This window comes from Eptatretus burgeri, chromosome 16, assembly GCF_056783735.1.
Source record: "Eptatretus burgeri isolate ZD-2024b chromosome 16, Ebu_testis_v1, whole genome shotgun sequence".
NCBI lineage: Eukaryota > Metazoa > Chordata > Myxini > Myxiniformes > Myxinidae > Eptatretus > Eptatretus burgeri.
In genome coordinates this window covers 39786788-39811533 of record NC_140976.1, presented here as the reverse complement: position 1 = coordinate 39811533, position 24746 = coordinate 39786788, and the positions used below count along the sequence as shown (strand labels likewise).

Sequence of the window (24746 nt, the reverse complement as noted above, 5' to 3'; positions counted from 1 at the left end):
TCGGTAGAGCGCGTACCTCCGCCACGCAATTCCGGATCCACGAGAACATATCGGGCCCAATACATTTTTGAAATATAATGCTATACAGTACTATATCGTTTTTGGCCTTATCTCTCATGGTGAAGAATCACTTGAAGAATTAAATAATTATTGTATCCAGATCTTCACCAAAATCGAATCAATTCGTCCTTGCCACACACACATGTCCACCAAGTTTTGTCCGAATCCGTCCACAACTTTTTGAGATATCGTGCTATATATCGTTTTTGATCCCATCTCTCATGAGTGAAGAATCACTTAAAAAAATTCTAGTAGTCGGATCTGGATCCGGATCTTCACCAAAATCTAATCAGTTCATCCTTGTCACACACCCAACCTGTCCACAAAATTTAATCCGGATTCGTCCACAACTTTGAGATCTCCTACACACAAACAACCAACCAGACAGAGAGGGGTGAAAACATAACCTCCTTCACTTTCGGTGGCCCAGGTAATAAAAGCAGACAGACAGCAGACTTTAAAATTTAAATCCTCACTAACTGTGTGCTCCACTGTGCAATACCCCCGTGGCACAATATACCAAGAATGGAGTTTTATTTTTAAGTCCAAGAAATCCATACTCCACAGGGAAATCAATCGATGACCGAACAAGCTCAGAGGTAAGCGTGTCTATCCTATCTATATCTCCTCCACTCCAGTCCATGCATCAAAAACCTTTCTTCTTCAGGTTAAGCTCTTCGACGAAGAGCCTTCACTCAAAATAAATTTAAAACAATATGCTGGTCCAGTGCCACAGACAGACAGACTTGTCACGCGAGACCGACTTCCTGCATGATTGTTCATTGACTATAAAACCGCAATTCCCAATATATGACTCTTTAAGCAGAAAGCGTACTGCTGGAGCCCCAAAATAAACATCCCAATACTTTCACAAACGAAAACAAAGATTTTGGATCAAACATAGACATGAAAAGAAAAGAGGGAGGACTGAATTTCCTCAATATCCTTCCGTTTTCTCGATCAGTTTTCAGTTGTTGTTTTAGTGATGGAAAATGCAATGTCAAAAGAAACTGCTTTCACCAAGCAAGCCGAGAATGACGTGCAACCTTTGTGTATCAACACGACAACATCTAAAGAATCAGCACACGTTTTAGATTTTATTTTGATCAGGATAAGGTAAACATCAGGTTCATGCCACGTTCCCTTTGCTGTAATTGGTTGAACATATGATTAAAAAGAAAAAATTATATACAGAAATATAAATATTATTATTATATTGCATCGAGGTGGCGGGGGGGGGGGGGATCAAGACCGATCTGGACAGATAACCGAACGATTTCCCTTGGAGGCGAATAGCCTAGTTCTTCGGAGATGATGGCGCGTGCAGGACGGGGTGGAAAAGCACATAACAGATGGAGGCACATGGGTGGCATACAGGGGTTTATACTCGAACTCACAACGAATAGACAGACACAAGCAATCTTTAATAAACAAGGGTTTAATGGGCATAAATCAAATATTCATTCATTCATTCATCTTACTATAATTCACCGTCTGTCCATCTGTCTGTTCCCAGGTACCGCAAAAACGGCTGAACCGATCGCAACCATTTTTTTGGGTGTGTAATCCTGGGACCCATTGGAGTAAAATAGGCATAAATATAATAACATGATCTCCTTGACGGCACCCGTAGGGAGCGGGTGCTTCTAGTAATGGAAATAAATCAAACGTGATAATAAGACGGGAGGTAAATTAAAGCCGAAAGTCGAGGCACCTCCGGACACAGTTACAAAAACAGACAATGGGGAGGGATAAAACAAAATAAAATTTTTTCTCTTTCTTCTGGCACTTCGCTTTGTCCAGAGATGGTCTCTCAGAGTTTGACGATCGAACAGCGTCATCCTGCATGGGAAGCTCGCAAAATGACGCCAAGCCACTCTCTCGGCAGGAAATTTCGGCAGCGATATTCAACACCAGGGCTCAGAAACCGCTGTGCAGCTTCTTTTCATGATTGCACTTGCCGACACCGTTCCTCTGCAAAATGGCACCGCCTTCTTCCCTGATGGCACAACACGAGGCTCCAAGGTGCGGTCTCACACGACCCAGCTGAACAGTCAATGGCTAGAGTCTTGCTCCATCACACGTGTAAGTTCACACAAACGAAGAAAAGGATTCGCGCTGCCTTTTTCGTCGTGTCGAGGCGGCCAGCCAGAGCCTCCGTCTCAATCACGTTCCTCACAGAACCTCCCTTCACGCTTCTGTTTGTGTCCTAACCGCCGATCGTGCCTCAATCCTCGTCTCTTCTCTCTCACGCCACTCCATCCATCATCCACCCCAGGGGCGTGGTCTGCTAGTTGTCATTTCTGGATGTGGGGTTTTCGCCTGCTTGGAAATGTCTGGCTCGGTTGTTGTTGTTGTTCTAAGGATGCGATTCCTTTTTAAATCGTCGGTCTTGAAATGCAAAAACATCGGAAAAGGTCACGGGGCAATCACATTCTGGGAGAAATTAGCCTTAAACCCTACCTAATTTAACACAGCAGTACCCCCCCCCCCCCGCCGTGTGATGACACATAACACTTGAGCACGGTTTCCCTACTTAATTTACATCAAGATGTCTCCTGCTTATCCATGGACCATACTACTCTATACAATCCTACCTTTACTATGAATTTCCTCTATCTCCCCCACAAACATAACAATATATTCCAGACAATGGTGTGGGTGGACCAAAAACTAAATCAATCAAACAATCAGTGATGAAATAATCCCACAAGAACAAAAAAAAAAACAACAACTTTTTAATGATCCCTCAAAAAAAAAAAACGAAATAAACTGGAAAGGTACTCAGGAGAGTGCATACAACCATTCATAAAACCGCTCATACAACCGCCAGACTGAACAGTTTGTTTTATATCCCACCAATAAGCTGGATCTGCATCAGTATCTTCACCAAAATCGAATCGATTCTTTCTCTCATCACACACCCAAACCATCCACTGAGTTTCGTCCGAATCCATCCACAGCTTTTTTCAGATATCCTGCTCACAGACAGACAAACAAACAAACAGGCAAACAGACAGGATGAAAACACAACTTTGGCCTGGTTTCGGAATCAGATAAGGCGATTTCTTAAATTTCTCGGCTGATCTTCAGAGAGGGAATGACGTCACCTAGAACGACGGATAGGACGGTGTGGAGACAGACACACGTGGCGTTGCAGAGAGCTCAATTATGTTCCCACTGATTTTTTTTTGGAGGCATACACAGCAGTCACTCCCTGGGACAGCCCTTTCCTGACCTGGTTGTGGATTCGACTTTATCACCATGCTTGTGCTCACCAAAAGTGTTGTTCTTTTCGTCACGGACGTTGCACGTCCTCCCTGAGGACTCAGATTTCTAGCGAGTTATTAAAATTTTCTCAATCACTCAGTTAATGATCAAATAATCCCACAAAACTTGAGTTTTACTTGGACATCCATACACATGTGATGAGTATTTTTCTCCAAGTACCAAAACTTCCATTAAAAAATAAATAAATCAATCAATAAAAAAGTTTCCTTCTCTTCTACAAATAGTTGCCCACCCCATTTTCCACGTTACAAAAACATCATTTTGTGACTGGAAATTGCATTTTAACCTTTCGGACACACTTTTGTTACTTTGATTCAAGTACTAACATACTGTTGGGATCATTGTGTACCTGACACAGGTAGCACACGTGTATAATGATGATCGAGACGTCTGTGAGAGCGTGTCGTCAAACAGTGAATATGCTGCTGGTATTGTTCATCATCATATACATTGTCTTTTTTGTGACATATCAGGAAGTAAACCAATATCATTACAAATGTTTAAATTGTTATTGTACTGTTCTCAATTATAAAAATCAAGATACACATCCACATTTGTTTTCCTTTCTATAACCAAACAATCCGATACATTTGAATCAAAGTTTTGTTTGACATCGCCCCGCTGGTCAGGTTCATCAGTTAGTTCCCATAAAATGGTGATTAAAAAAAAAAAAAATCCTGAATAAAAAGTTCTTATAACTGAAACTCATTCGATCCACAGTGTGGAAGAAATGAACTCAATTTCCACTCAGGTTCAGCATGCAAAGGAGAATGTTTAATTATATACGTGTGCACATATGGGAGAGGACAAAAAATCCATCAATGAATCTCTGTCTCTGTCTCTGTCTCTGTCTCTGTCTCTGTCTCTCGGACCTGGCTTAGACATGTATGCTAATTTAGGAGAGGATAACTCAACTGTTTTAGGCTAATATGACCCCAAGGAACAACTTGGGATGTGTGCCAAAATCTCTATCCGGGACGAACAACCCGAAAATGACCACGCCCTTTTTAAAATCTATGTACCCCATTGTCTATCACTCTATGCACCCTATTAACACTCACTCAGCCTGTTTTTCATTTATTCATAGCACCAGTGCTACAAGATCCAGAGAGAGAGTGAGAGAGAACGACTGATCCATCCAGTGTCACAGAGATAATATCTCATTATATTATAGATAATATCACACCATCCAAGCAGCCTTTCAAGTCTACCTTAAGGAAAGGGCATCGCTGTCCCAGTCCTTTGATTACTGGAACACAAACGTTTCCCACTTGTTCCCAATAGTCAGGGATCTGACCAATTCTCTGCGCTCTGGAGACTGGATTCTCTACCTCAGTGCTATGGAGAGGGCAACTTCACTGTTCTTCTTTTTTGGGAGAACAAACTACTCTCGATGGACACCATTATTCCTACAGGACTGCTATCAACTGAAGGAGACGTTCCCACTCCTCTACAACTCCTACATGAATGGTGGATTTGTCATGAACACCACCAAGAAAGGTAGTGGAGTGCCCTTTGACCAGGCGCTAGAGCAGTGTTACAATCGGCCTGCCAAAGTGAGTGGGGGGATAATTGGGGTCACCAGAAAGAAGGAAGCAGTAGCTCTGTGGGGAATTATCAAGCATAAAAAAGACCAGTACGTTGACCTCCTGAAGATGAAGGATGATGTCAAAGGAGAACTCTCACTTCACCACGACTTCAACCCAAGTACTGCAACTAAGATAGTTGGGATGGTGCAAGACATAGAGGAGTATCTCCTGAAGGTATGCAGTCCTCTACAAGACCAGGAAGCACTGAAGAATGTTCTCACTGGAGAAATTGTGACCAATGTAAATGTAGACAAGTTGTTGTGCTGTATCAAGGAGGGCAGCACTGCTTGTGCTAATTATAATTATATTGATGATCGACTCAGAAATAGGTCGATATCGATACACTCAACTATTAGCAAAATCAAGTTTACGTCTCCTAATACCACCTTGAAATTGGCTCCCAAAGCAGACATCAAAGATGAGACAATCAAAGCTCTCATGTTTATTGAGTATGGGAGTCACCGGGGGTTCACTTTTGAGGAGCTACTCAAGCATGAGATCACCAACTCTGCATTCTTCTTGGTTGACGAAGATGGTTACTTGAGGAAGGGTACCAAATCACAACTTGGGACTGAGCTGCTGAAGTTGTGCCCACTAATACAAAAAGGGCCAGAAACCTCCCCACAAACCCACGCCATCATTATCGACTTCATGGCCTTGGAGAGAAAGGTCCCCTTGAAGAAGCTTGATCCGCCCGTCAAGACATTCCATGACATCTATGGTCACCAAAGCTGGGCACAACTGTGATGAGATCCATATCGTTTTTGATGCTTACAGAGAGGACAGCATCAAGAATGGAGAGAGGGGGAGAAGAAGAAAGTCAAAAGAAATGGTTGTCCTTGATGTGACATCACCAAACCAAAATGTTCCAGTGGTATTAGAGAACTTTTGGTCATCTTCCATCAGCAAAACTGCTTTCCAGGCATTCTATGTTGAGTGGCTCACCACCAATTACCACGGAACCAAACCTCTATACCTCAGTATATCACCACAGGCATGGATGGTCTCAGCTGGGTGTGCTTCTCCATTCCCTCGGCTCAACTGCACACACGAGGAAGCTGATGACAGGATGATGTTCCATGTGCAGGACATTCTAAGTCACCGGTCAGGACCTACATCCATGACGCTGTCATCAGGTGACACAGATGTCTTTGTGTGCCTGTTATACCACATCACAGTCAATTGGAGAGATCTTGGCCTCCAAGAGCTTTGGCTCGTCCGCAACTCAGGAGTGAAAAGATCAATATTACCACTCCACGATATCTGCATTGCTCTGGGAGACGAGCTCACAAAGTGTCTCCCAGCACTCCATGCGCTGACTGGGTGCGATACAACCAGCAAGATATCAACTAAACTTGCAGCCCTGAATGCTGTCCGCAAACCAGGAAATTCCTCTCTGATCCTGAATTTTGACTGTCCCCAGCTAGCAGAAAGTGCAATACAGATGGCAGAGACATTCTTGGTCAAGTGTCTCAAACCATCAACAGATCTGGAGACATTTGACGACCTTAATCTCACTGCATTTGATAGCAATGCCCTCAAGATGAACTTTGAGAGAACCACTTGCACCTCAACTAATGCAAGGAAGCATATCCATAGAGGCTATTACCAACAGCAGCTGTGGGTCCAAGCCCCATTTAGAGATGCCACCCTGATTATGAATGCCGAGTCTTATGGGTTTGTAAGAAGGGGCAGTTTATTAGTCCCTGAGATTGTGATCTCCAAACCCAAAGGCCTGCCAAATCCCTGCACATGTGGCAAGTGTGCTCGCAAAAATGGGTGTTCCTGCAGGGTAGCTGGGATCAAGTGTTGCAAGTACTGCAAATGCAAGGGATGTGATTGTTGTAAAAACACTATCACTGAATGAACACTGCTCATCATCCTCATACCTGGACTCTGTTATGTCACTCTTCATGTTCCTGACCCTGGTTTATGTGATACATAAACAGTATTAATGTGGTTTTAAAAGTTGTATTGTTGGTGGTTGGGCAATTTCCCTGCTGATCTTTGAAACATTTAAGCTCTCTAGATACTGCTGCCTACTAAAGTAATGTTTTGTTTTTTATTTTTCATTTTAAGTTAACATTCCATCGATAATAATTCCATTGATAATAGTTATCCCTGTGTTGTAAGAGGCGATCAGGGTTGCGTCAGGAAGGGCATCCGGCGTAAAACATGTGCCAAATCTCTATGCGGATCATACGGATGATCCGCTGTGGCGACCCCTAACGGGAGCAGCCGAAAGAAGAAGAAGAAGATTCCATTGATAATAGTTTGTAAATGATTGAAAATACAATTTCTTTATATTAATCAAATGCTCGCTTTCTTTCTTTTTAAAAAATACCTTGTATTGTTCAAATTCCAAATTGTCAGTTCAACTCTAGTAGATGACACAAATCTTCTAACTTTGCTCAAAGTCCGGAAAGTTTAAGTCAATAAATATATGGCAATTCCAGCATGTATGGTAATAAGTATGGTAAATAAAACGGTTTTTAGCCATTTTCTCATAAAAAAATATCAAATTAGAAATTTTGCACTCTTCTATGACGCCCCTAAATAAATAAATAAACATGGCCATTCTGTACATTTTGGGCACCTCAGAAAATCTGTAGCTCCAACGGTTTAGAAGATACAGCTATGTCAGAAGTAGCACTTTCGATGAAAAAGGGTGTGGTCATTTTAAAAAGGGCGTGGTCATTTTCGGGCTGTTCGTCCCGGATAGAGATTTTGGCACACATCCCAAGTTGTTCCTTGGGGTCATATCAGCCTAAAACAGTTGAGTTATCCTCTCCTAAATGAAGTGCATACATGTCTAAGCCAGGTCCTCTATTATCTCCCTCTCTCTCTCAAAGAAAAAAAATCCTTAACCCAAGTCCTATATAATCGAGTGGGGACGAGTGGGGGGAATGATTGGACAAGCAGGATAAAAGAGAAATCGCCTTTAATCTGGGAAAGAGAAAATATTCCCACAGTTCGAAATCAAACCAACTGCTTTCTGGGAAAGGATTGGAACAGAGTCTAAACAATGTTGGTTCCAGTAAGGAAGGTCCAAGTACAGCCAATCAGAAAAGAGCACAACAGCCCCTTCAAGGCCCCCCAGGGTTTTGAGGTACAGACAGTTACACAGATCAAGGGAGTGAATCTTACTTCAGCAGGTTCTGAGCGTTGATAAAGAACAACATCACATTGACTAGCGCTACTCACAGAACCTCGGCAGCTCCCATAATGCATCTACACAAAAAAGCAATGCATTATATTGTTGTAGTTTTCCGCCGGCGTGTCGCCTCGGGCACGACCACTATACGGAGCAGTGGAGTCGCCTCGGCTCGATCGCCCGGAATTTCAGATCGCCGGCCCCGAGAAGTCCGGGGTCGACGGGTCCTGGTTATTTTGGACCGAAATACGCCAATGGGTAGACCACGTGGGGTAGGGTCGATTGCCAACTTCAATTTACCTAAGTACCCACGTGGTCCAGCTACCGGGGAATTTCACCCTCGATGGAACTCGTACGGAAGCGAGCCGCTTAGCGAGCCCGTTCCATGTGCGCAGCCGAGCGGTTTTAATCGCCAAGTTCCGCCGGCCCGATTATCTTGTTACCCCGGGGCACAGCTGCCAGCTAATCTCTCACACGCACGACACAGTCAATGGAGAAATGACACGACGAGCTGAGTCCATTTAACAATTGGGGGTTTTCATTATACAATTGGTGGGGATTGTTAGGGAGGCACATAAGAGCAGCACTGTACCGAATATCAGAAATGCAATTATATTTACAGCACAGGCACTTATACAGTTTCACTACTTATTGGACTGGCGCCACACACACACACACACACACACACACACACACACACACACACACACACACACACACACACACACACACACACACACACACACACGGACCTCAATGGTCTTTAATCGGACCTCCAGCCCGGAGGATAGTCGGGCTGCAGACCAGTGGTAGGCAGGCTACCTGGCCACGAGCGCACGGCTGGACGTCCAAGTCTTTTGGGGGGGGCTCTGTGTACCCTTGCCGAACCGGCACGGATGAGCCCAAGCACGAGGGACCGCTTGTGTGCTGCTGTAGACCACCGAGCCAGGCGGAGAACCGTGACGAGAGCTGGGGAACCAGGATCACTCGAACAAAAGAGACCTCAGGAGCCAGGATCACTCGAACAAAAGAGACCTCAGGAGCCAGGATCACTCGAACAAAAGAGACCTCAGGAGCCAGGATCACTCGAACAAAAGAGACCTCAGGAGCCAGGATCACTTGAACCAATGAGACCTCAAGAGCCGTCGCGGACTTATCGGACCCCCTCCTGTGCCGACGACCCCACCTCTCTTTCTGACTCGCTTTTCCATTGGACAGGCGCACGGTAGGCGGGGCGCTCACACCCGCTGCATGCCGATTGGTCAAGGGCCGCCGCGTGTCCCTCCCCGAGCTCCGCCTTCTCCACACCAGACGACCTTCTGCGCATGCGCTCTCGTCATTCCTCTCATTCGCCAAAACGGGCGGCAAACCCTGTGATTGGCCAGGTGGAGGAAGCGAATGAAGGCGAGAGCGATGCGGTGAGGTCGGCGGTGATGTCCGTGGTGCAAAAACAAACTAAAAAAAAACCTGACTATTAAAATAACTTCACAGCGCAGGACATTCAATTACCCATTAGACTAGGGAAAGGACTATCTATAAAACACGTACTTACCGAGATAACTAATCGATAGGAACCTGAATGATTGTGTGCTCATGGCTTCCAGATTCACAACAATATCAATTAAATTTGTGAACTAAATAAGAAATATCTAAAGTTTTTTTTTTTTTTTAAATCATGTTCTAGTTGAGAATTGTCTTCCTGGAATTTATGCAACATTTCCAGGTTGTTACATAGTTTTAATCAAAAAATGACAAATCAATATCAACTGAAGGCAGATATTTGTTTAACAGAAAGCAAATGTACCAGAATACATGGATAATCATGTTTACAAAGGAATCCTCTCAACTGCAGCATTTTACCGAAGTTCCAGTCATATATGATTGAGGTACAAGGTCTTTATTCATTCACACCAATTACAAATGCTTAAAAAGAGGAAATTTTCTTCAACAACAGTCTTCATCAGAATGGGGGTAGCTTGGTGTGATGTCGTGATGTACAAACAAACAATCAGACCGACCAACATGCACTCAATTTCACGGTTTTATTGAGAACGCTCAGCTCCACTGCTCGTCCCGTGTGTCGCGCATGCACACAAGGCACTCACGTCAAACCCGAGGAAGGGCGATAGATAAATCACAATATCTCCCCCTTAAATTACAAATCCAACCGGTCTGGATGTTTAGGTACAAGGAAGGACCTAGGCAAAGGAGTTGTTACAGGCACAGATTTAGGTGACATGGACAAACGCACTAGACTGGCAGCGGGTACAGGTCCAGAAACTTCGGGTGGAGACGCATTACTGGCAACTTCAGATGCAGGTTCAGACAACGGAACAATAACTGGATGAATCACAGGATTTGCATCATCCACCAACTCAATGTAACGCAGCTTGATCTGATCCACATGTTTCCTAACTGTACGCCCATCTTTCAGATCGACGCAAAAAACACAAGTTCCTTCCTTGCTAATAACAACACCTGGCAGCCATTTCGCTCCAAGGCCATGGTTCAGTACATAAACTGAATTGTTTACAGCAAAGTCACGCGATGCAGCCGTGCGATCATGATAGTATTTCTGACCCTGACGCTTGTTATCAACAGTTTCACCGATGTCAGGATGAACAAGAGAAAGTCTGGTTTTGAGTTCTCACTTGATAAGCAATTCGGCTGGAGGCACTCCAATTACGGTATGTGGTCCAGATCTGTAACCTAGCAACATGCATGACAAACGCGTTTGAAGCGAACCTTGAGCAACACGCCTTATCCCTTGCTGCACGCTCTGCCTGACCATAAGAAGCGTGTATAAACGGAGCAGAACGGACATGTTTGATACCATTCAACCTCATGAATTCCTGAAATTCCTGGCATGTAAAACATGAACCATTATCACTTACCAACACATCAGGTAGACTGTGAGTAGTGAACATGACACGTAAATTCACAATGGTGGCAGCAGAAGTGCTGGTAGACACGAGAGAGCACTCAATCCACTTGGAAAATGAATCAATGACAACAAGGAACATTTTTCCTAAGAACGGACCTGCAAAGTCAACATGAATCCTGGACCAAGGTTTGGAAGGCCATGACCAAAGACTCAGCGGTGATTCTGCTGGTGACTTGCTGAGCTGCATGAACGTATCACAACAATGAACACAAGATTCAAGTTCAGAATCAATACCAGGCCACCAAACATAAGACCTTGCGATAGCTTTCATCGTAACAATACCAGGGTGGGTACTATGTAGTTCAGAAACCAACTTCTCTCTTCCTTGCTTTGGCATGATGACACGTTGGCCCCAAAGGCCCCAGGTCAGGTCAGTCAGCTTTCTTGACTGCCAATTGGTAACATGTAACCCAGTGCTACCTGCTGCATGGTCGGGTAGTCGGCGACTAAACAGACTACCCTCACTGGATCACCAGTGGGGAGGGTGACTGTGACACCCTGCAGGACTAAAAAAAATACCTGCTGAAGGGTGGATGAGCTCCTTTAGGGAACCAACAGCCATCCAGTAAGGAGATGGTGTCTCCAAAAACAACACCCATCCGGTTAGACCGGTTTTTTAGGTAGTAGGTTGTTGACAGCAACCGCTCAGGGTAGTCCTACCGTTCTGACTTAGGAGCGTTAAAGTGGTGCCCAGAACCATTTTCCACTCTCCATGTCAGGATTGCTGGTCTTACTTTCTGTCTCACTCAAACTATAACTACCAGGAGAGTTTTAATATCTCTTTCTTACAAACAAACATCACACACTTTTCTTACTCGCTCGTTTTCACTCCTCATTTGACATTCTCTCTTTTATTTCTCTTTATTCAAGGCGTGGCCTCGATGAGGACTATTTAGTCCATGACTGGAGCCTTCAACATAAAAAAAAAAATACAGAACCAATCACCAGTCAAAACACAACGCTTAACTAGAGACAACACAGGATCTCTGTTAGACCATAATCTCATTTGAGTAGCAGTCACTGGAGAATTGTCACTCTCAAACACATTCATAGCTAATACGAGGTCAGCAGGTTGAGTGGTATTGTTCCAATCAGTGATAGGTACCGGCGGTCGACTCAATGCATCAGCACAATTCCCAGCGCCAGGCCTGTAACGAATAGTATAATTGTAACCAGACAGCGTCAAGACCCACCGCTGAACACATGATGACGCATTGGTGTCGATTCCCTTGTTCTCTGAAAACAAGAAGGTGAGCGGTTTGTCATCAGTTTCAAGCTCAAATTTATGACCAAACAAATACTGATGCATCGTGGTTACTGAAACACAAAGCCTAATCCTAATGCTTCTTTATCAACCATACCATCGGCTCTTTCAGCTTTCGTCAAGCTTTTGGAAGCATTCGCAACAAGTTGTAACTTGCCCGGCTAATTGGCTTGTTGTAACACACAGCCTACCCCAGAGGCACTGGCATCACATGACGACACAAGATGCTTGTATGGATCACAATGAACAAGCAACTCACTAGGACACAATAGACCTTTAGCTTCCTTGAAGGCATCATCCTGGGCCTTGCCCCAAACCAAAGTTTTCCTTTTCCGAAGTAACTGATGTAGGGGTTCTGGCACTGTGCTCACCCGTGGCAAGAAATTTCCAGAATGGTTGAGGAACGCAATTGTGACACATTCTCTGGCTTGGGTGCGTTCTTGATTGCTTCAACTTTGGAATCACAAGACACGATCCCAGCGGCAGTGACTCTTCTGCCAAGGAATACAACTTCAGGCGCCATAAACACACATTTCTAACGTTTCAGTCCGAGTCCTACATTGCCCAAACGACGCAGGACTTCCTCCAGGTTTCTCAGGTATTCTGCAGTATCGCAGCCCGTGATCAAGATGTCACCCTGGAACACGACAGTCTTTGGCACAGATTTCAATGGACTCTCCATGTTTCTCCAAAAGATGGCAGCCGCTGAACGTATTCCAAAAGGACAACGATTGCAGATGAACAGCCCCTTGTGAGTGTTGATGCACGTGAGTTTCCTTGACTCCTCATCCAGCTCTTGTGTCATGTCGGCAAAACATCAGATTCAACTCGGTGAATGACTTTCCACCAGCTTACGTCGAAAACTGGTCATCCGCTTTGGGCAGTGGATATCGATCCTGCATGAAGTGGCGATTTATGGTCACCTTGTAGTCCCGCAGATCCTCACTGATACATCACCTTTCAGGACAGGAACAATTGCATTACGTAGGAACATCCAGGAAACACGGTGGTCTCAAATCACGAAATGGATGCACTGACATTATAAAATTACTCGCAGAGTACCCGCCCGATGGGCGATCTTGTTCCAAACATGCAACACGTTCTTCTGACACACACACCTTTATTTGAGCGGTGCATAGGTAATCGACAGCTGCCTCAATCGCTCCCGGAAAAAAAATTTAAACCCGGGTTAGGTGCATGAAGTAAAAACATACCGACTGCTTACAATTCAAAATCAATCACCACACTGGAAAACGTAGGGACAGGAATACTGTAGTGTAAATGGTGGAGACTTGTAATACCCTCCCCCACCTGGAGGCAGCGCTACATGATACACATTTACATAGAGAACTTGCATCCCTTCCCTCCCCCCACCAGGACCACCGGCAAAGTTAAAAACACCCTTATACACTGATTGGGGTTATCCTATGTCGTAAGTCTGGATGTAATTGGGCCATAACTGTAGGAGTTGCGCAACAAATAAACAATCACACATTCGTGAATTATCTCGATATCCATTATTCCAACAATGTGTGTGTATAAACAAATAAACAATCACACATTCGTGAATTATGTAGATATCCATAATTCCAACAGTGTGTGTGTGTGTGTGTGTGTGTGTGTGTGTGTGTGTGTGTGTGTGTGTGTGTGTGTGTGTGTGTGTGTGTGTGTGTGTGTGTGTGTGTGTGTGTGTGTGTCCGCTGTTTCTCGACAACCACTGGTCCGATTTAATTTAAACTTGCCAGCTATATTGCTGGGGACCTGTGGATGTGCCTTTTCAAGGTTTGATATTAATCGGACAAGTGGTTCCCAAGTTATGGCCATTTATTCACCAAACCAATGACAGGACACGGTGCTTATGACGTCACGAATGACGTCACAATTCTTATTGGTTTTTTTTGCACGTACGGTCACGCACGTACGGGCCCGCACTCGTATTTATAGTAATGATAAACTCCACAGAATCACACAAATGTGGATTGAACACCCAAAGTTCAATGAGTTTTCATTAAGTCAGTGCGATTGCTCTGCGGAGGTTCGCGGACTCACTGTGAGGACTGTAGGCGTCGGTCTGAGGGTCGACGTGCCGCCCGGGATCCCATGGTAAACCCGAAGAGACGTCGACATCGTCCACATTCTCTCGTTCCGAATCAAGTCCACGAAGCAGCGGTAGGTCAGCCATCGGAGCTGAAAAACACTTTCGGTACAGATTTATTGCCAATAACTTCTTCTTCTTCTTCTTCTTCTTCTTCTTCTTCTTCTTCTTCTTCTTCTTCTTCTTCTTCTTCTTCTTCTTCTTCTTCTTCTTCTTCTTCTTCTTCTTCTTCTTCTTCTTCTTCTTCTTCTTCTTCTTCTTCTTCTTCTTCTTCTTCTTCTTCTTCTTCTTCTTCTATACTTACTCACAAGTCGCCGCGTTTCAACTGCGTTTCCCAAATAAGATCGTCTTCCAACCGCTCAGCATGTTAAATACCGTCAGGTATTTTATTGATCGTCTATTTAAACAATATATTCGGAAAGGAACTCGACATTCTTGGAAAAAAATTAAATATATATATATATATATATATATATATATATATATATATATATATATATATATATATATATATATATATATATATATATATATATATATCTAAGAGTTTTACTTCGCGAATACACCGCCCAAAAAGCTCGAAGCCGAACTAACTCGGGGTTTTCATTTTATCAGTTGAAACATATTTGTTTACCCTACATTTATAATCATAACTGCACGTTTATTATTAACCGTTTTGATATGTTTTGTGAAAACTCTTTTTAGGATTAAATTAAATGAACTCATTACACACTTCATAGACCAGAGACTAACGCACTAAACAGGCAGCGGAACAAATACACCGCCCATTAGTTCACTTCCGTTTTTTACTTCATTCTATGTTTATTATTTAAAATTGGTGCCAGTTATTAACTCCAATAATATCCAGCAACAATTTCTTTTTATACTTGTCCGAATTATATGTCGTTATACTTTTCGAAGTGTCGGCCTTGTGTTCATATCCGCGATAAATAAATCATGACACGATTATTAAACGAGAAAAACCTTTTAAAAAAATGTTCTAGAAATTGCTCGTGGGTTTCCTATTCCCGTTTGCTGAACAAGGTTTTTGGAGGGGAAATAGTAACGTACAGTATTAATAAAATAATGGGAAATGATGCGTGAACACGTCACGTGGTCAGAGGTTCCGCCGGTTGCCACGCAACGGAGAGCGTCGTGCGTGAGGGTGAGCCGACGGTGGATGCGTTGTTTTCAGTTATTAATCTCTTTCAACTATTAACAACACAGTGACGTAAATAAATCACTACTTAATGATTTACCGACATTTATTCGCCATATTACATTTTTTGAACACTCGTGCGTGCACGTACGTGCGTGTCCGTACGTTTGTGGCCGTACGTTCGTGGCCGTACGTGCAAAAAAAATAATTGTGACGTCAAAGCACCGTGTCCTATCATTGGTTTGGTGAATAAATGGCCACAACTTGGGAAGCACTTGTCCGATTAATATCAAACCTTGAAAAGGCACATCCTCAGGTCCCCAGCAATATACCTGGCAAGTTTCAATTAGATCGGACCAGAGGTTGTCGAGAAACAGCGGTCACAGACACACACACACACACACAGACACACAGAGATACACACATACACAGACACACACACACGCAGACACACACACGCAGACACAGACACACACACAGACACACACACGCAGACACATACACACACACACACACACACACACACACACACATACACAGACACACACACACGCAGACACACACACGCAGACACAGACACACACACAGACACACACATTGCTGGAATTATAGATAGATGAAGCAAGTTCGATTGAATTCAATGACCTCTGTAGATATAATTTTAATACACAGACAGCGCCTCTCTTCACGTTTACCGTGTTAATACTGCAGTGTTAAACACGGTTTATATACCACACGAAACATCCATGAACCCTGACAAACTAATGAATGAATATCAATAATTATAATAATTGATGGCTTGTTGATTTAATGATGACAGTACTCGTTGTTTCTTTTTTGTATTCAAAGTCGAGGCTCATGGAGGAGCTAGGACATAGAACGGATCAGGATGTAAAGGCCCTGTCACACCTTGACGTTTTAGCCAGGAATGGCAACGTATAAAAATGCACGTAAAACGTTGGCGTACGTTGAAGTTTTCAGGTTTTTTTTTAAAGTTTTGGTCGTATTCATAACGTGTTGGTCGTATGCATAACATATTAGTAACGGGCACAGAACGTTTCGTTGTGTTATAGATAACTTGTAGCAACGAATGTTTAGCCTGTTGTCGGCGTTCACAACCTATGCCCAACGATAGTTTAACTTAGTCATAGCGCGCTGCACGTATCGCCGACGAACTCGTGACGTTCTCTGTTAAAAAGCTGCCGCACGCAGATTTAAATCATAACCACCTGAAAATTGGAAGTGTCAACATCGCAGTCACACCTTGACGATTTAGCAAGCGTATGCCGACCTATGAAAAATGTGTCTAAAACGCTGGGACACGTCGAATACGGTATGGGTAAGTTGTGTATACGTTAGGAGCACAATGAAAAACAATGAAGTACGCTGGCATATTACGTGGTACGTCTAGTACGTCGTGAAATTTCAAGCATGCTGAAAATTTTACGACGTACTCGACTTATGGCTCACAAGTTCCGCATACGCTGGCATAAGTTCTCGGCACGCTCCGCGATCGTTTACACATGTCGGCCACACGTTACTTGTAAGTTACTCATAAGTCGAAACACGTCGAGGTAATGTTTAGCATACCCGAAACTTAATTTTTAACCTACGAGCAACGCGCTTTGAACCTATTAGTAGCGTGCTTTGAACCTATGTGTAACGTATCTCAAACGCACATTAGCGTATGTAGACGAATTTGATTGACCGTCTTCCGGACGACCACAGAACTTACTGAACGTGTTTCTAACTTACATCTACCGTATAATGGCATATTGGCAGCGTTTAGGGGACTTGGTATATACAAATGGGCTTCACAAGAGGAACCCGTCAGTATTCCAGACTCCATGTTGAGTAGATGTCAATGTCAGTTGCAGTAGTAGTAGTAGTAGTAGTAGTAGTAGTAGTAGTAGTAGTAGTAGTAGTAGTAGTAGTAGTAGTTCGAGAGAATTTAGTGATGTCGATGTTATTAGTAGTAGTAGTAGTAGTAGTAGTTCGAGAGAATTTCGTGATGTCGATGTTGGTAGTAGTAGTAGTAGTTCGAGAGAATTTAGTGTTGTCAATGTTAGTAGTAGTAGTAGTAGTAGTATCAGTAGTAGTAGTAGTTCGAGAAAATTTAGTGATGTCGATATTAGTAGTAGTAGTAGTAGTTGGAGAGAATTTACTGATGTCGATGTTGGTAGTAGTAGTAGTAGTAGTAGTACTTTCAAGTAACGTGTTGCAAAGTGTGAACAACGTTCGTGTAGCGTGCTTACAAAACGTTACTCATAGGTTAGAAATAAGTTTCGGGTACGCTAAACATTACCTCGACGTGTTTCGACTTATGAGTAACTTACAAGTAACATGTTTCAACGTGTGTCAACGATCGCATAACGTGCCTACAGCTTATGGCCAGCGTAGCGGAACGTGTGAGTCATACGCCGGCATACGTCGTAAAATTTCAAGCATGAAAAAATTTGAGGAAAACCCAAAAGTTCAACGTTTAAAGCCAGAGTACAACGACATATGGCAGTGTTTTTCAGCGTGCTCTAAATGTTATCAAAACACCCATATCGTATTCGACGTGTACCAGCGTTTTAGACAAATTTTCCAAAAATCGGCATAAGCTGGCTAAAACGTCAAGGTGTGACTGGGCCTTAACAGAACAAAAGCAAAAGTACAAAGAAAGGGGGTGGAGGTACACCAGCAGCAGGGTTGAGGGACAAAATAGGGGGGGGGGGACTTGGACAAACAAAGGATGAGGGGTAGGGGAGGATGCACGGAGTGATCAAAATGGATGCAGAAGCAAATTCTCAAGGCCCTGTCACACCTTGACGATTTAGCCAGCGTATGCCTGACGTATGCAAAATTTGGCTAAAATGCTGGCACACGTCGAATACGTTATTGGTAAGTTTGTATACGTTAAGAGCACGCTGGCATACGTCGAAGTACACTGGCATACGTCGTAGTACGCTGGCATACATCGTAGTACGCCGAGGTGTTAGACAAATTTTCCATGCTTGAAATTTTTCGACGTATGCCAGCGTATGACTCACACGTTCCGCATAATGCTGGCCATAAGTTGGAGGCACGTTACGCGATTGTTGACACACGTCGACACACATTACTTGTAAGTTTCTCATAAGTCGAAACACGTCGAGGTAATGTTTAGCGTACCCAAAAATTATTTCTAACCTATGAGTAACGTGTTGTAGGCACGTTACGCGATCGTTGACATACGTCGACACACGTTACTTGTACGTTACTCATAAGTCGAAACACGGCAATGCAATGGTAAGCGTCAGTATTCCAGACTCCCTGTTTTGTTTTTTTTTCTTCGGTATGACTGTGATGTTAACACTTCGATTTCTAGTGCGGTTATAATATAATATAATTAATAGGCTGCCGCTCAACGATTTAAATCATAACCGCACTAGAAGTCGAAGTGTCAACATTACCGTCATACCGAAGAAGAAAAAAAAAACAAACAAACAGGGAGTCTGGAACACTGACGCAAACCATTACCTTGACGTGTTTCGACTTATGAGTAACTTACAAGTAACGTGTGTCGACGTGTGTCAATGATCGAGTAACGTGCCTACAACTTATGGCCAGCGTATGCGGAATGTGTGTCATACGTCGAGTACGTCGAGAAATTTTCAACATACTGAAAATTTCTCGACGTACTCGGCGTATGACGATGTATGCCAGCGTACTACGACGTATGCCAGCATGCTATTAACATCTATCTATAGTTCCAGCAATGTGTGTGTGTGTGTGTATGTGTGTGTGTGTGTGTGTGTGTGTGTGTGTGTGTGTGTGTGTGTGTGTGTGTGTGTGTGTGTGTGTGTGTGTGTGTGTGTGTGTGTGTCTGCTGTTTCTCGACAACCTCTGGTTCGATTTAATTGAAACTTGCCAGGTATATTGCTGGGAACCTGAGGATGTGCCTTTTCAAGGATTGATATTAATCGGACAAGTGCTTCCCAAGTTATGGCCATTTATTTACCAAACCAATGGGAAGACACGTTGTTGCGTGGACGTGGCCGATGGGGAAGGGAAGCACAGCCACGTTCCCCATTACGGGTTACAACGTACGGGCTTCCGGAGAGTGATGACTTCGTGTATTCTAATAATTTCTCGATTTCTTATGCGCATTTATAGATAAACACAATGGCCCAAGTTATGATCGTTTTCATATTAGACGGTGTATAAATTTCGGGAACATCAGAGAGCTGGTATGCTCCGAACCAGGAAGTAAATTTTTTTCTCTCTCTTCTCTTTTTGTTTTTCCTTGCCACGACATTGCGAAAAGGTAAAATACGTTGGCGCTAATTGAATAATTGGGTATTAAAAATAAATCGCGAATAATCGTAACTGCGAATAATATCGAACTTCCGGGTCACGCACGTACGGTACGTGAGAGCGAAGAAACGGCCTGTGTGGTTTATTTATTTTTTATTATTTTTTATTATTATTATATTTTTTTTTTTACGGGCACGTACTAGTATATAAAACTTACCCATAACGTATTCGACGTGTACCAGCTTGGTTCGGCAAATTTTTCATACGTCTGCATACGCTGGCTAAAACGTCAAGGTGTGACAGCAGCTTCACACTTCGATGTCTAGTGCAGTTATGATTTGAATCGTCGAGCCATAGCCTATGAATAGCCTACACCATGTGATCGTCGGCGATACGCTGCCGCGCTATGCATAAGTTAGGCTATCATTGGGCATAGGTTGTGAACGCCGACAACACGCTCAGCATTCGTTGGTGTAAGTTATCTATATGTGATTAAAACGTTTTGTGTACATTACTAATACGTTATGCATACATCCAACACGTTATTATACGCCCAAAACAAAAAAAAACATCAATAGTTCAGCATACGCCAGCGTTTTACATACATTTTGAGACCTTGCCATACGCTAGCTAAAACGTCAAGGTGTGACAGGGCCTTCAGCAAGGAGAACCTGGAAACTTGGAAAGAGGTGGGCTTGGGGGGGCAGTTAATGAGGGTGGGAAAGATTTTGGTTTTGGATTGAGGACGATGTGAGATGGTGGTGAACAGCTGTCTTGAAGACCTGGAGGGAAGCATGAGATTGAAGAGGATGTGGACGTTGGTTCCACAGGTGGGAAAAAAGATGAACGAATGAGTGAAGGTGAGCAGTAATCCTGGATTTTGGGAGTTTTGCCAGTCGGGGGTTGCTGGTAGACCGCAAGCTACCTTCAGAAACCTTGGGGGCTGGGGTGCAGACTGATAGAGCATGGAAAGAGCAGAGGGTGCAAAACCAGAAAGAAGGTGGTTGACAACAGAGAGACCACCGACCTGTCTGATGACAAAGTGATGGGCCCATAGACTTAGCTTCATCGCGGCAGATTCCAATAATTTTGAAGGCCTTGGTTTCCACAGTGTCAAGCTGAGCAAGATGGGAAGCAGGGGAACCAGCCCAGAGAGGAGAGCAATGCTCCATCAAGCTTCAGATGAGAACCTTCGAAACAGATATGAGTTCAGTTGTACCAAGGAAGGACTTTATACGACGGAGGATGCCCAGTCAGCAGCTGGCTTTGGAGGCCACTTTGAAATGGGGTTTGCCCAAGAAAGATCATGGCTGGAGTAGAGTACAGTAGAGTCAGGTAGCAAGGAAACAGGAAGATTCAGAGAGAGAGAGAGAGAGCATGCTTACCTGTGAGCTTTCTAATACCCAAGGAAATCAGACACAGGTGGAGGCCATTCAGCCCATCATGCCTGTGCCACATCAACACCACACTAATTCATCAACACAAGATCAAAAGAAGAAAATGCAAAACATATTGTTACGGATTCGCGCCCGCCGGCGTGCTGACGGCCACGTAACTCGAATCGCGGCACGTCGCCCACCGGACGGACAATCCAGTCGTGACCCTCTCGGACTAACGCCGGGAACCAGTCACGGGTGGACCTTTCGGTCTCACCGCGATCGAGCCAATCAGCCCCCGCGTGGGATAGGGTTGCTCGCCAAATTCGACCTACCTAAGTACCCACGCGGAGGGTAGACCGGGCGATCGCACCTCGCCGCAGGTCGACTTCGGACACGGGCCACTTAAGCGACCCGTTCCGTACTATCGGGATAACCGAGCGGTGTTATCGTCGACCTCGACGGTTCGATTAATTATCGGGCGTATTCAGCCCACTACCAACCCTTTACGTGAAGCAAGATGAGGATTCAATGAAGGGAATGACGAAGCGAAGCGGGAAACAGTTCAACACAAAGCACATTTATTCGCGCTGAACGGAAAGCACACATATACAATTCCACCAAATGCACACAGAAAAGAAAAACACAATGCAATTTACACAAAAAGCAAATGCGACAATGCAGATCTAATACTGATTACACGAGCACACGGCAACACTTATACAATTTTACTTCACAGACGGCGCCGACAACACATACCCAAAACCAAGGAAAGAATACCCTCAGGGATGAGGCGGGCCTGAGGCCGAGACCGGGTCGGGCCTACCCGTCTGGTGATGAGACGCGGAGCGGCGATGGTGCCTCAACTCCGCGGGCCTCGCGGGCAGTGTCTGGTAGGGGGTGGGAAAGGGGCCCCCTTGGTCGCACTATCTCAGCGCGGGGGGAAACAGGAGGGGGTTGCTGATGCTCGGGGTATAGAGGATTTTTATTGTCCCGCGACGAGCGTCTCCACCTCGGCCAGGTCGCGCTGTCGGCCTGCCTGGGGTGCAGCTCCCTGCACGACGCGAGCACCCCCTCGTCTGCCCTCGCCGCCTCTCCACAGCTCCGTCCCCTCCGCTCCGACTCCAACGCACACGACGACCAGCTCCTGATTGCCAACTCCACCGCCCGCGAAGTCTTAACTCTCTGTTCTCTCTCGACTCTACTACTCACTCGACTGACGAACACGGTCGCTTATATCAGCCCCGTGGCTTCGCCCTCTCATCTTTGACCCCCTCCCTTCGACCTTTCACCTCGCTCCCCATTGGCCCGAGAAAAAGTGGGCGTGAATGCTTTTTGATCCATAAATTTGCATATATCGATCGCCCTCCAACGCCCTGGGGGCGGGGCCAAATCGCCTCTCGCTCACCGATTGGACGGCAAAAAGTGGGCGTGTGTCGTTTTTGATCCGTTTTTGAAGCACAAAATCCGTGATTTTGTACACGCTGCTCGGCGCGCGCCCCGCACGAGTCCAACACCGGCACCCACAAGCGGCGCAAGAACGGCGGCGACGCGACGGCCGCGAGGCGCGACGCGAAGGTCGTGGCGGTTGTGGTGAAGCGGCGCCGCGGCCCCCATGGCACCTCCCCTGAAACGCACACGTGGCAGGCTGGCCTCCCGGGCCCCTTTCCGAGGGTCACCCGTGCCCACAACACTGCCCACGCGGCTAATGGCGCCCCGGGCCCCCGCACCAAGCAGGCGCACCCGTGCCCACTACTCTATCCCGGCCCCCCATGGGCCCATGGCCTACCGCGGCCGACTAGCCTGGTGCCCGGGGTACCCACTCAGCGATACTCACCTTTCGCAGCCACGCTCCCAAGCCCGTCAACAGGGCTCCTGCACCCCTCCAAATGGGTTTCGAGCCTACATTCCCACCAACAGCAAAACGACCTCCATTTTTGTTAATTTGACTAACCCAGCTAACTCACTCTACACTGACCCCGGGGTCCCTTGGGCGGGAGTCACTCCTCCCCCCAATCACTCATCGCACCATGCATTCCCCATTTGCTCCACTCACACAGACCCGCTGGCCTCACTCACTCACCAAGCACATGCTTCCACTTCACTCACCAACTCTTCAACACACTCACCTCTGAACTCTGCCATCCTTCTATCTGCATCCCCTAACTAACTCGTGCTCCCACGTCGTCCCTTAAACTACAGCACGTTCCTTTTAAGCTACGTAGCTAAGCTACGTCCCTCCTACACATCCAAAGTCTGTCTCTGTCTCCAAAATAATCCCATTTTATTTCCCAACCTAAATCTGGCTACAATCCCTCTAACTAATCCATTCCACGGACTCCATGAGGACTTACCCCTGCCCCATGAAGTCGGTCTAACTAAGCTAACCCTTCCCCCTAACTAGTTTCCATCCTGTGCCCAGGTAAGGGGGTCTTCCACCCCTTGCCCAGGAATCCTGTGCACCCGAAAGTGAGGCTTACTTATTTTTTTTATTTTTTTTTTTTCCATGCGCAGCACCTGCGCGGCAACTCAGAGCTCGCGCACTTTGCACCTGCCCGTGACGTCATGCAGCTGCACGTGTTCCTCGTCCCTCCTTGGACGGTACCATCCGGCAGAGATACCCCTCCTGCCGGATTCCAACCCCACGTGCAGCCATGACGTCACCGTGCGCATAAAAAAACACAAGCCCCACGTCTCGAGGGGTTCCCCACGCGAACACATGTGCTTTGCCCGTTGGAGCTTAACACACACGATCGCGTGGAGAACCCGTCCGGTCCAAATCTGTTTACCTGCCTAAACTTTGTCCGTCCGCGGGATCGGCAAATCCACCGCGTGCGTTTCCGACCGGGACTTCACTCTCGCAAGCGAGCACGTGGTGGTCTCGTGCGTTGCACAGCACGAACCGCGTGCTCACTGCTGGGTGAACCCGGCACGGTCCCCGAAATAGCTACAGCCGCTACTCGGCTTTCTCTCCTCTGTCGCCGTCTCCGTCTCCATTCCACACACGCATACCTGCGTGTTTCGACGCACACAGTCCACTCCATCACATTCACACCGGGAGACACGGCTGCGTGCTCCCGCATGCCAACCGACATCTCCCTCACATACCGCTCTCTCACACACACGGTCTCCCTTGCATACGGCCGTTCACTCACGCGTGAGTAGGGTAAGAATACTGATTCTGGCTCACTTTTCCCCATGTAAATGAATGGGGGATTTTCAGCGATTCATATTTTTTTTCCCTAAAAATAAACCCCCCTTTTTATCCCAAGGTATATTTATTTGTCTCCCCTTTTAACTTGGAGGTTGAACCTCATTGAATTGAACACCTGGGGGTTGAACAGCTCACTCATTGAACCTATAAAGATTTGTTCATTCTCAAATTCCTTCAATAGTTTAATTTTCTTTGCACAATAATCCCCATCTAAAATATTGACAAACAAAACATTTGAATCTTTATATTTTTTAAGATATCCCATTTGTGCCATTACGAAATGATAAACTTCTCTTAATGCCACCTCCTGAGCCACAGG

General features: G+C 45.2%; 3 protein-coding genes across 5 annotated transcripts in view; 2 read left to right on the top strand and 1 right to left on the bottom strand.

Moving 5' to 3' along the window:
- Positions 1–14579, bottom strand: part of TPCN1 (two pore segment channel 1) — a 75612-nt gene extending 61033 nt beyond the window's left edge. Inside the window, exon 1 of the mRNA XM_085859384.1 lies at positions 14352–14579. Within this exon, the coding sequence (XP_085715510.1) occupies positions 14352–14484 (133 nt within the window). The 5' untranslated portion in view covers positions 14485–14579. The remainder of the gene's footprint in view (positions 1–14351) is intronic.
- On the top strand, positions 5663–6807 carry LOC147010901 (uncharacterized). The gene has a single exon (XM_085859839.1). It carries the CDS (start codon positions 5770–5772, stop codon positions 6805–6807), a length of 1038 nt encoding a protein of 345 aa, XP_085715965.1. The 5' UTR covers positions 5663–5769.
- Positions 14351–24746, top strand: part of DRC10 (dynein regulatory complex subunit 10) — a 75181-nt gene continuing 64785 nt past the window's right edge. Inside the window, exon 1 of one of the 3 annotated variants that reach the window (XM_085859387.1) lies at positions 14351–14471. Coding sequence is in view for 1 of the 3 variants with exons in the window: in XM_085859385.1 (XP_085715511.1) it covers positions 15494–15562 (69 nt within the window). In the remaining 2 variants the exon portion in view is untranslated. Of the gene's footprint in view, positions 14472–14691; positions 14779–15492; positions 15563–24746 lie in introns of those variants that run through there. The other 2 variants (XM_085859386.1, XM_085859385.1) reach the window with 2 other exon arrangements.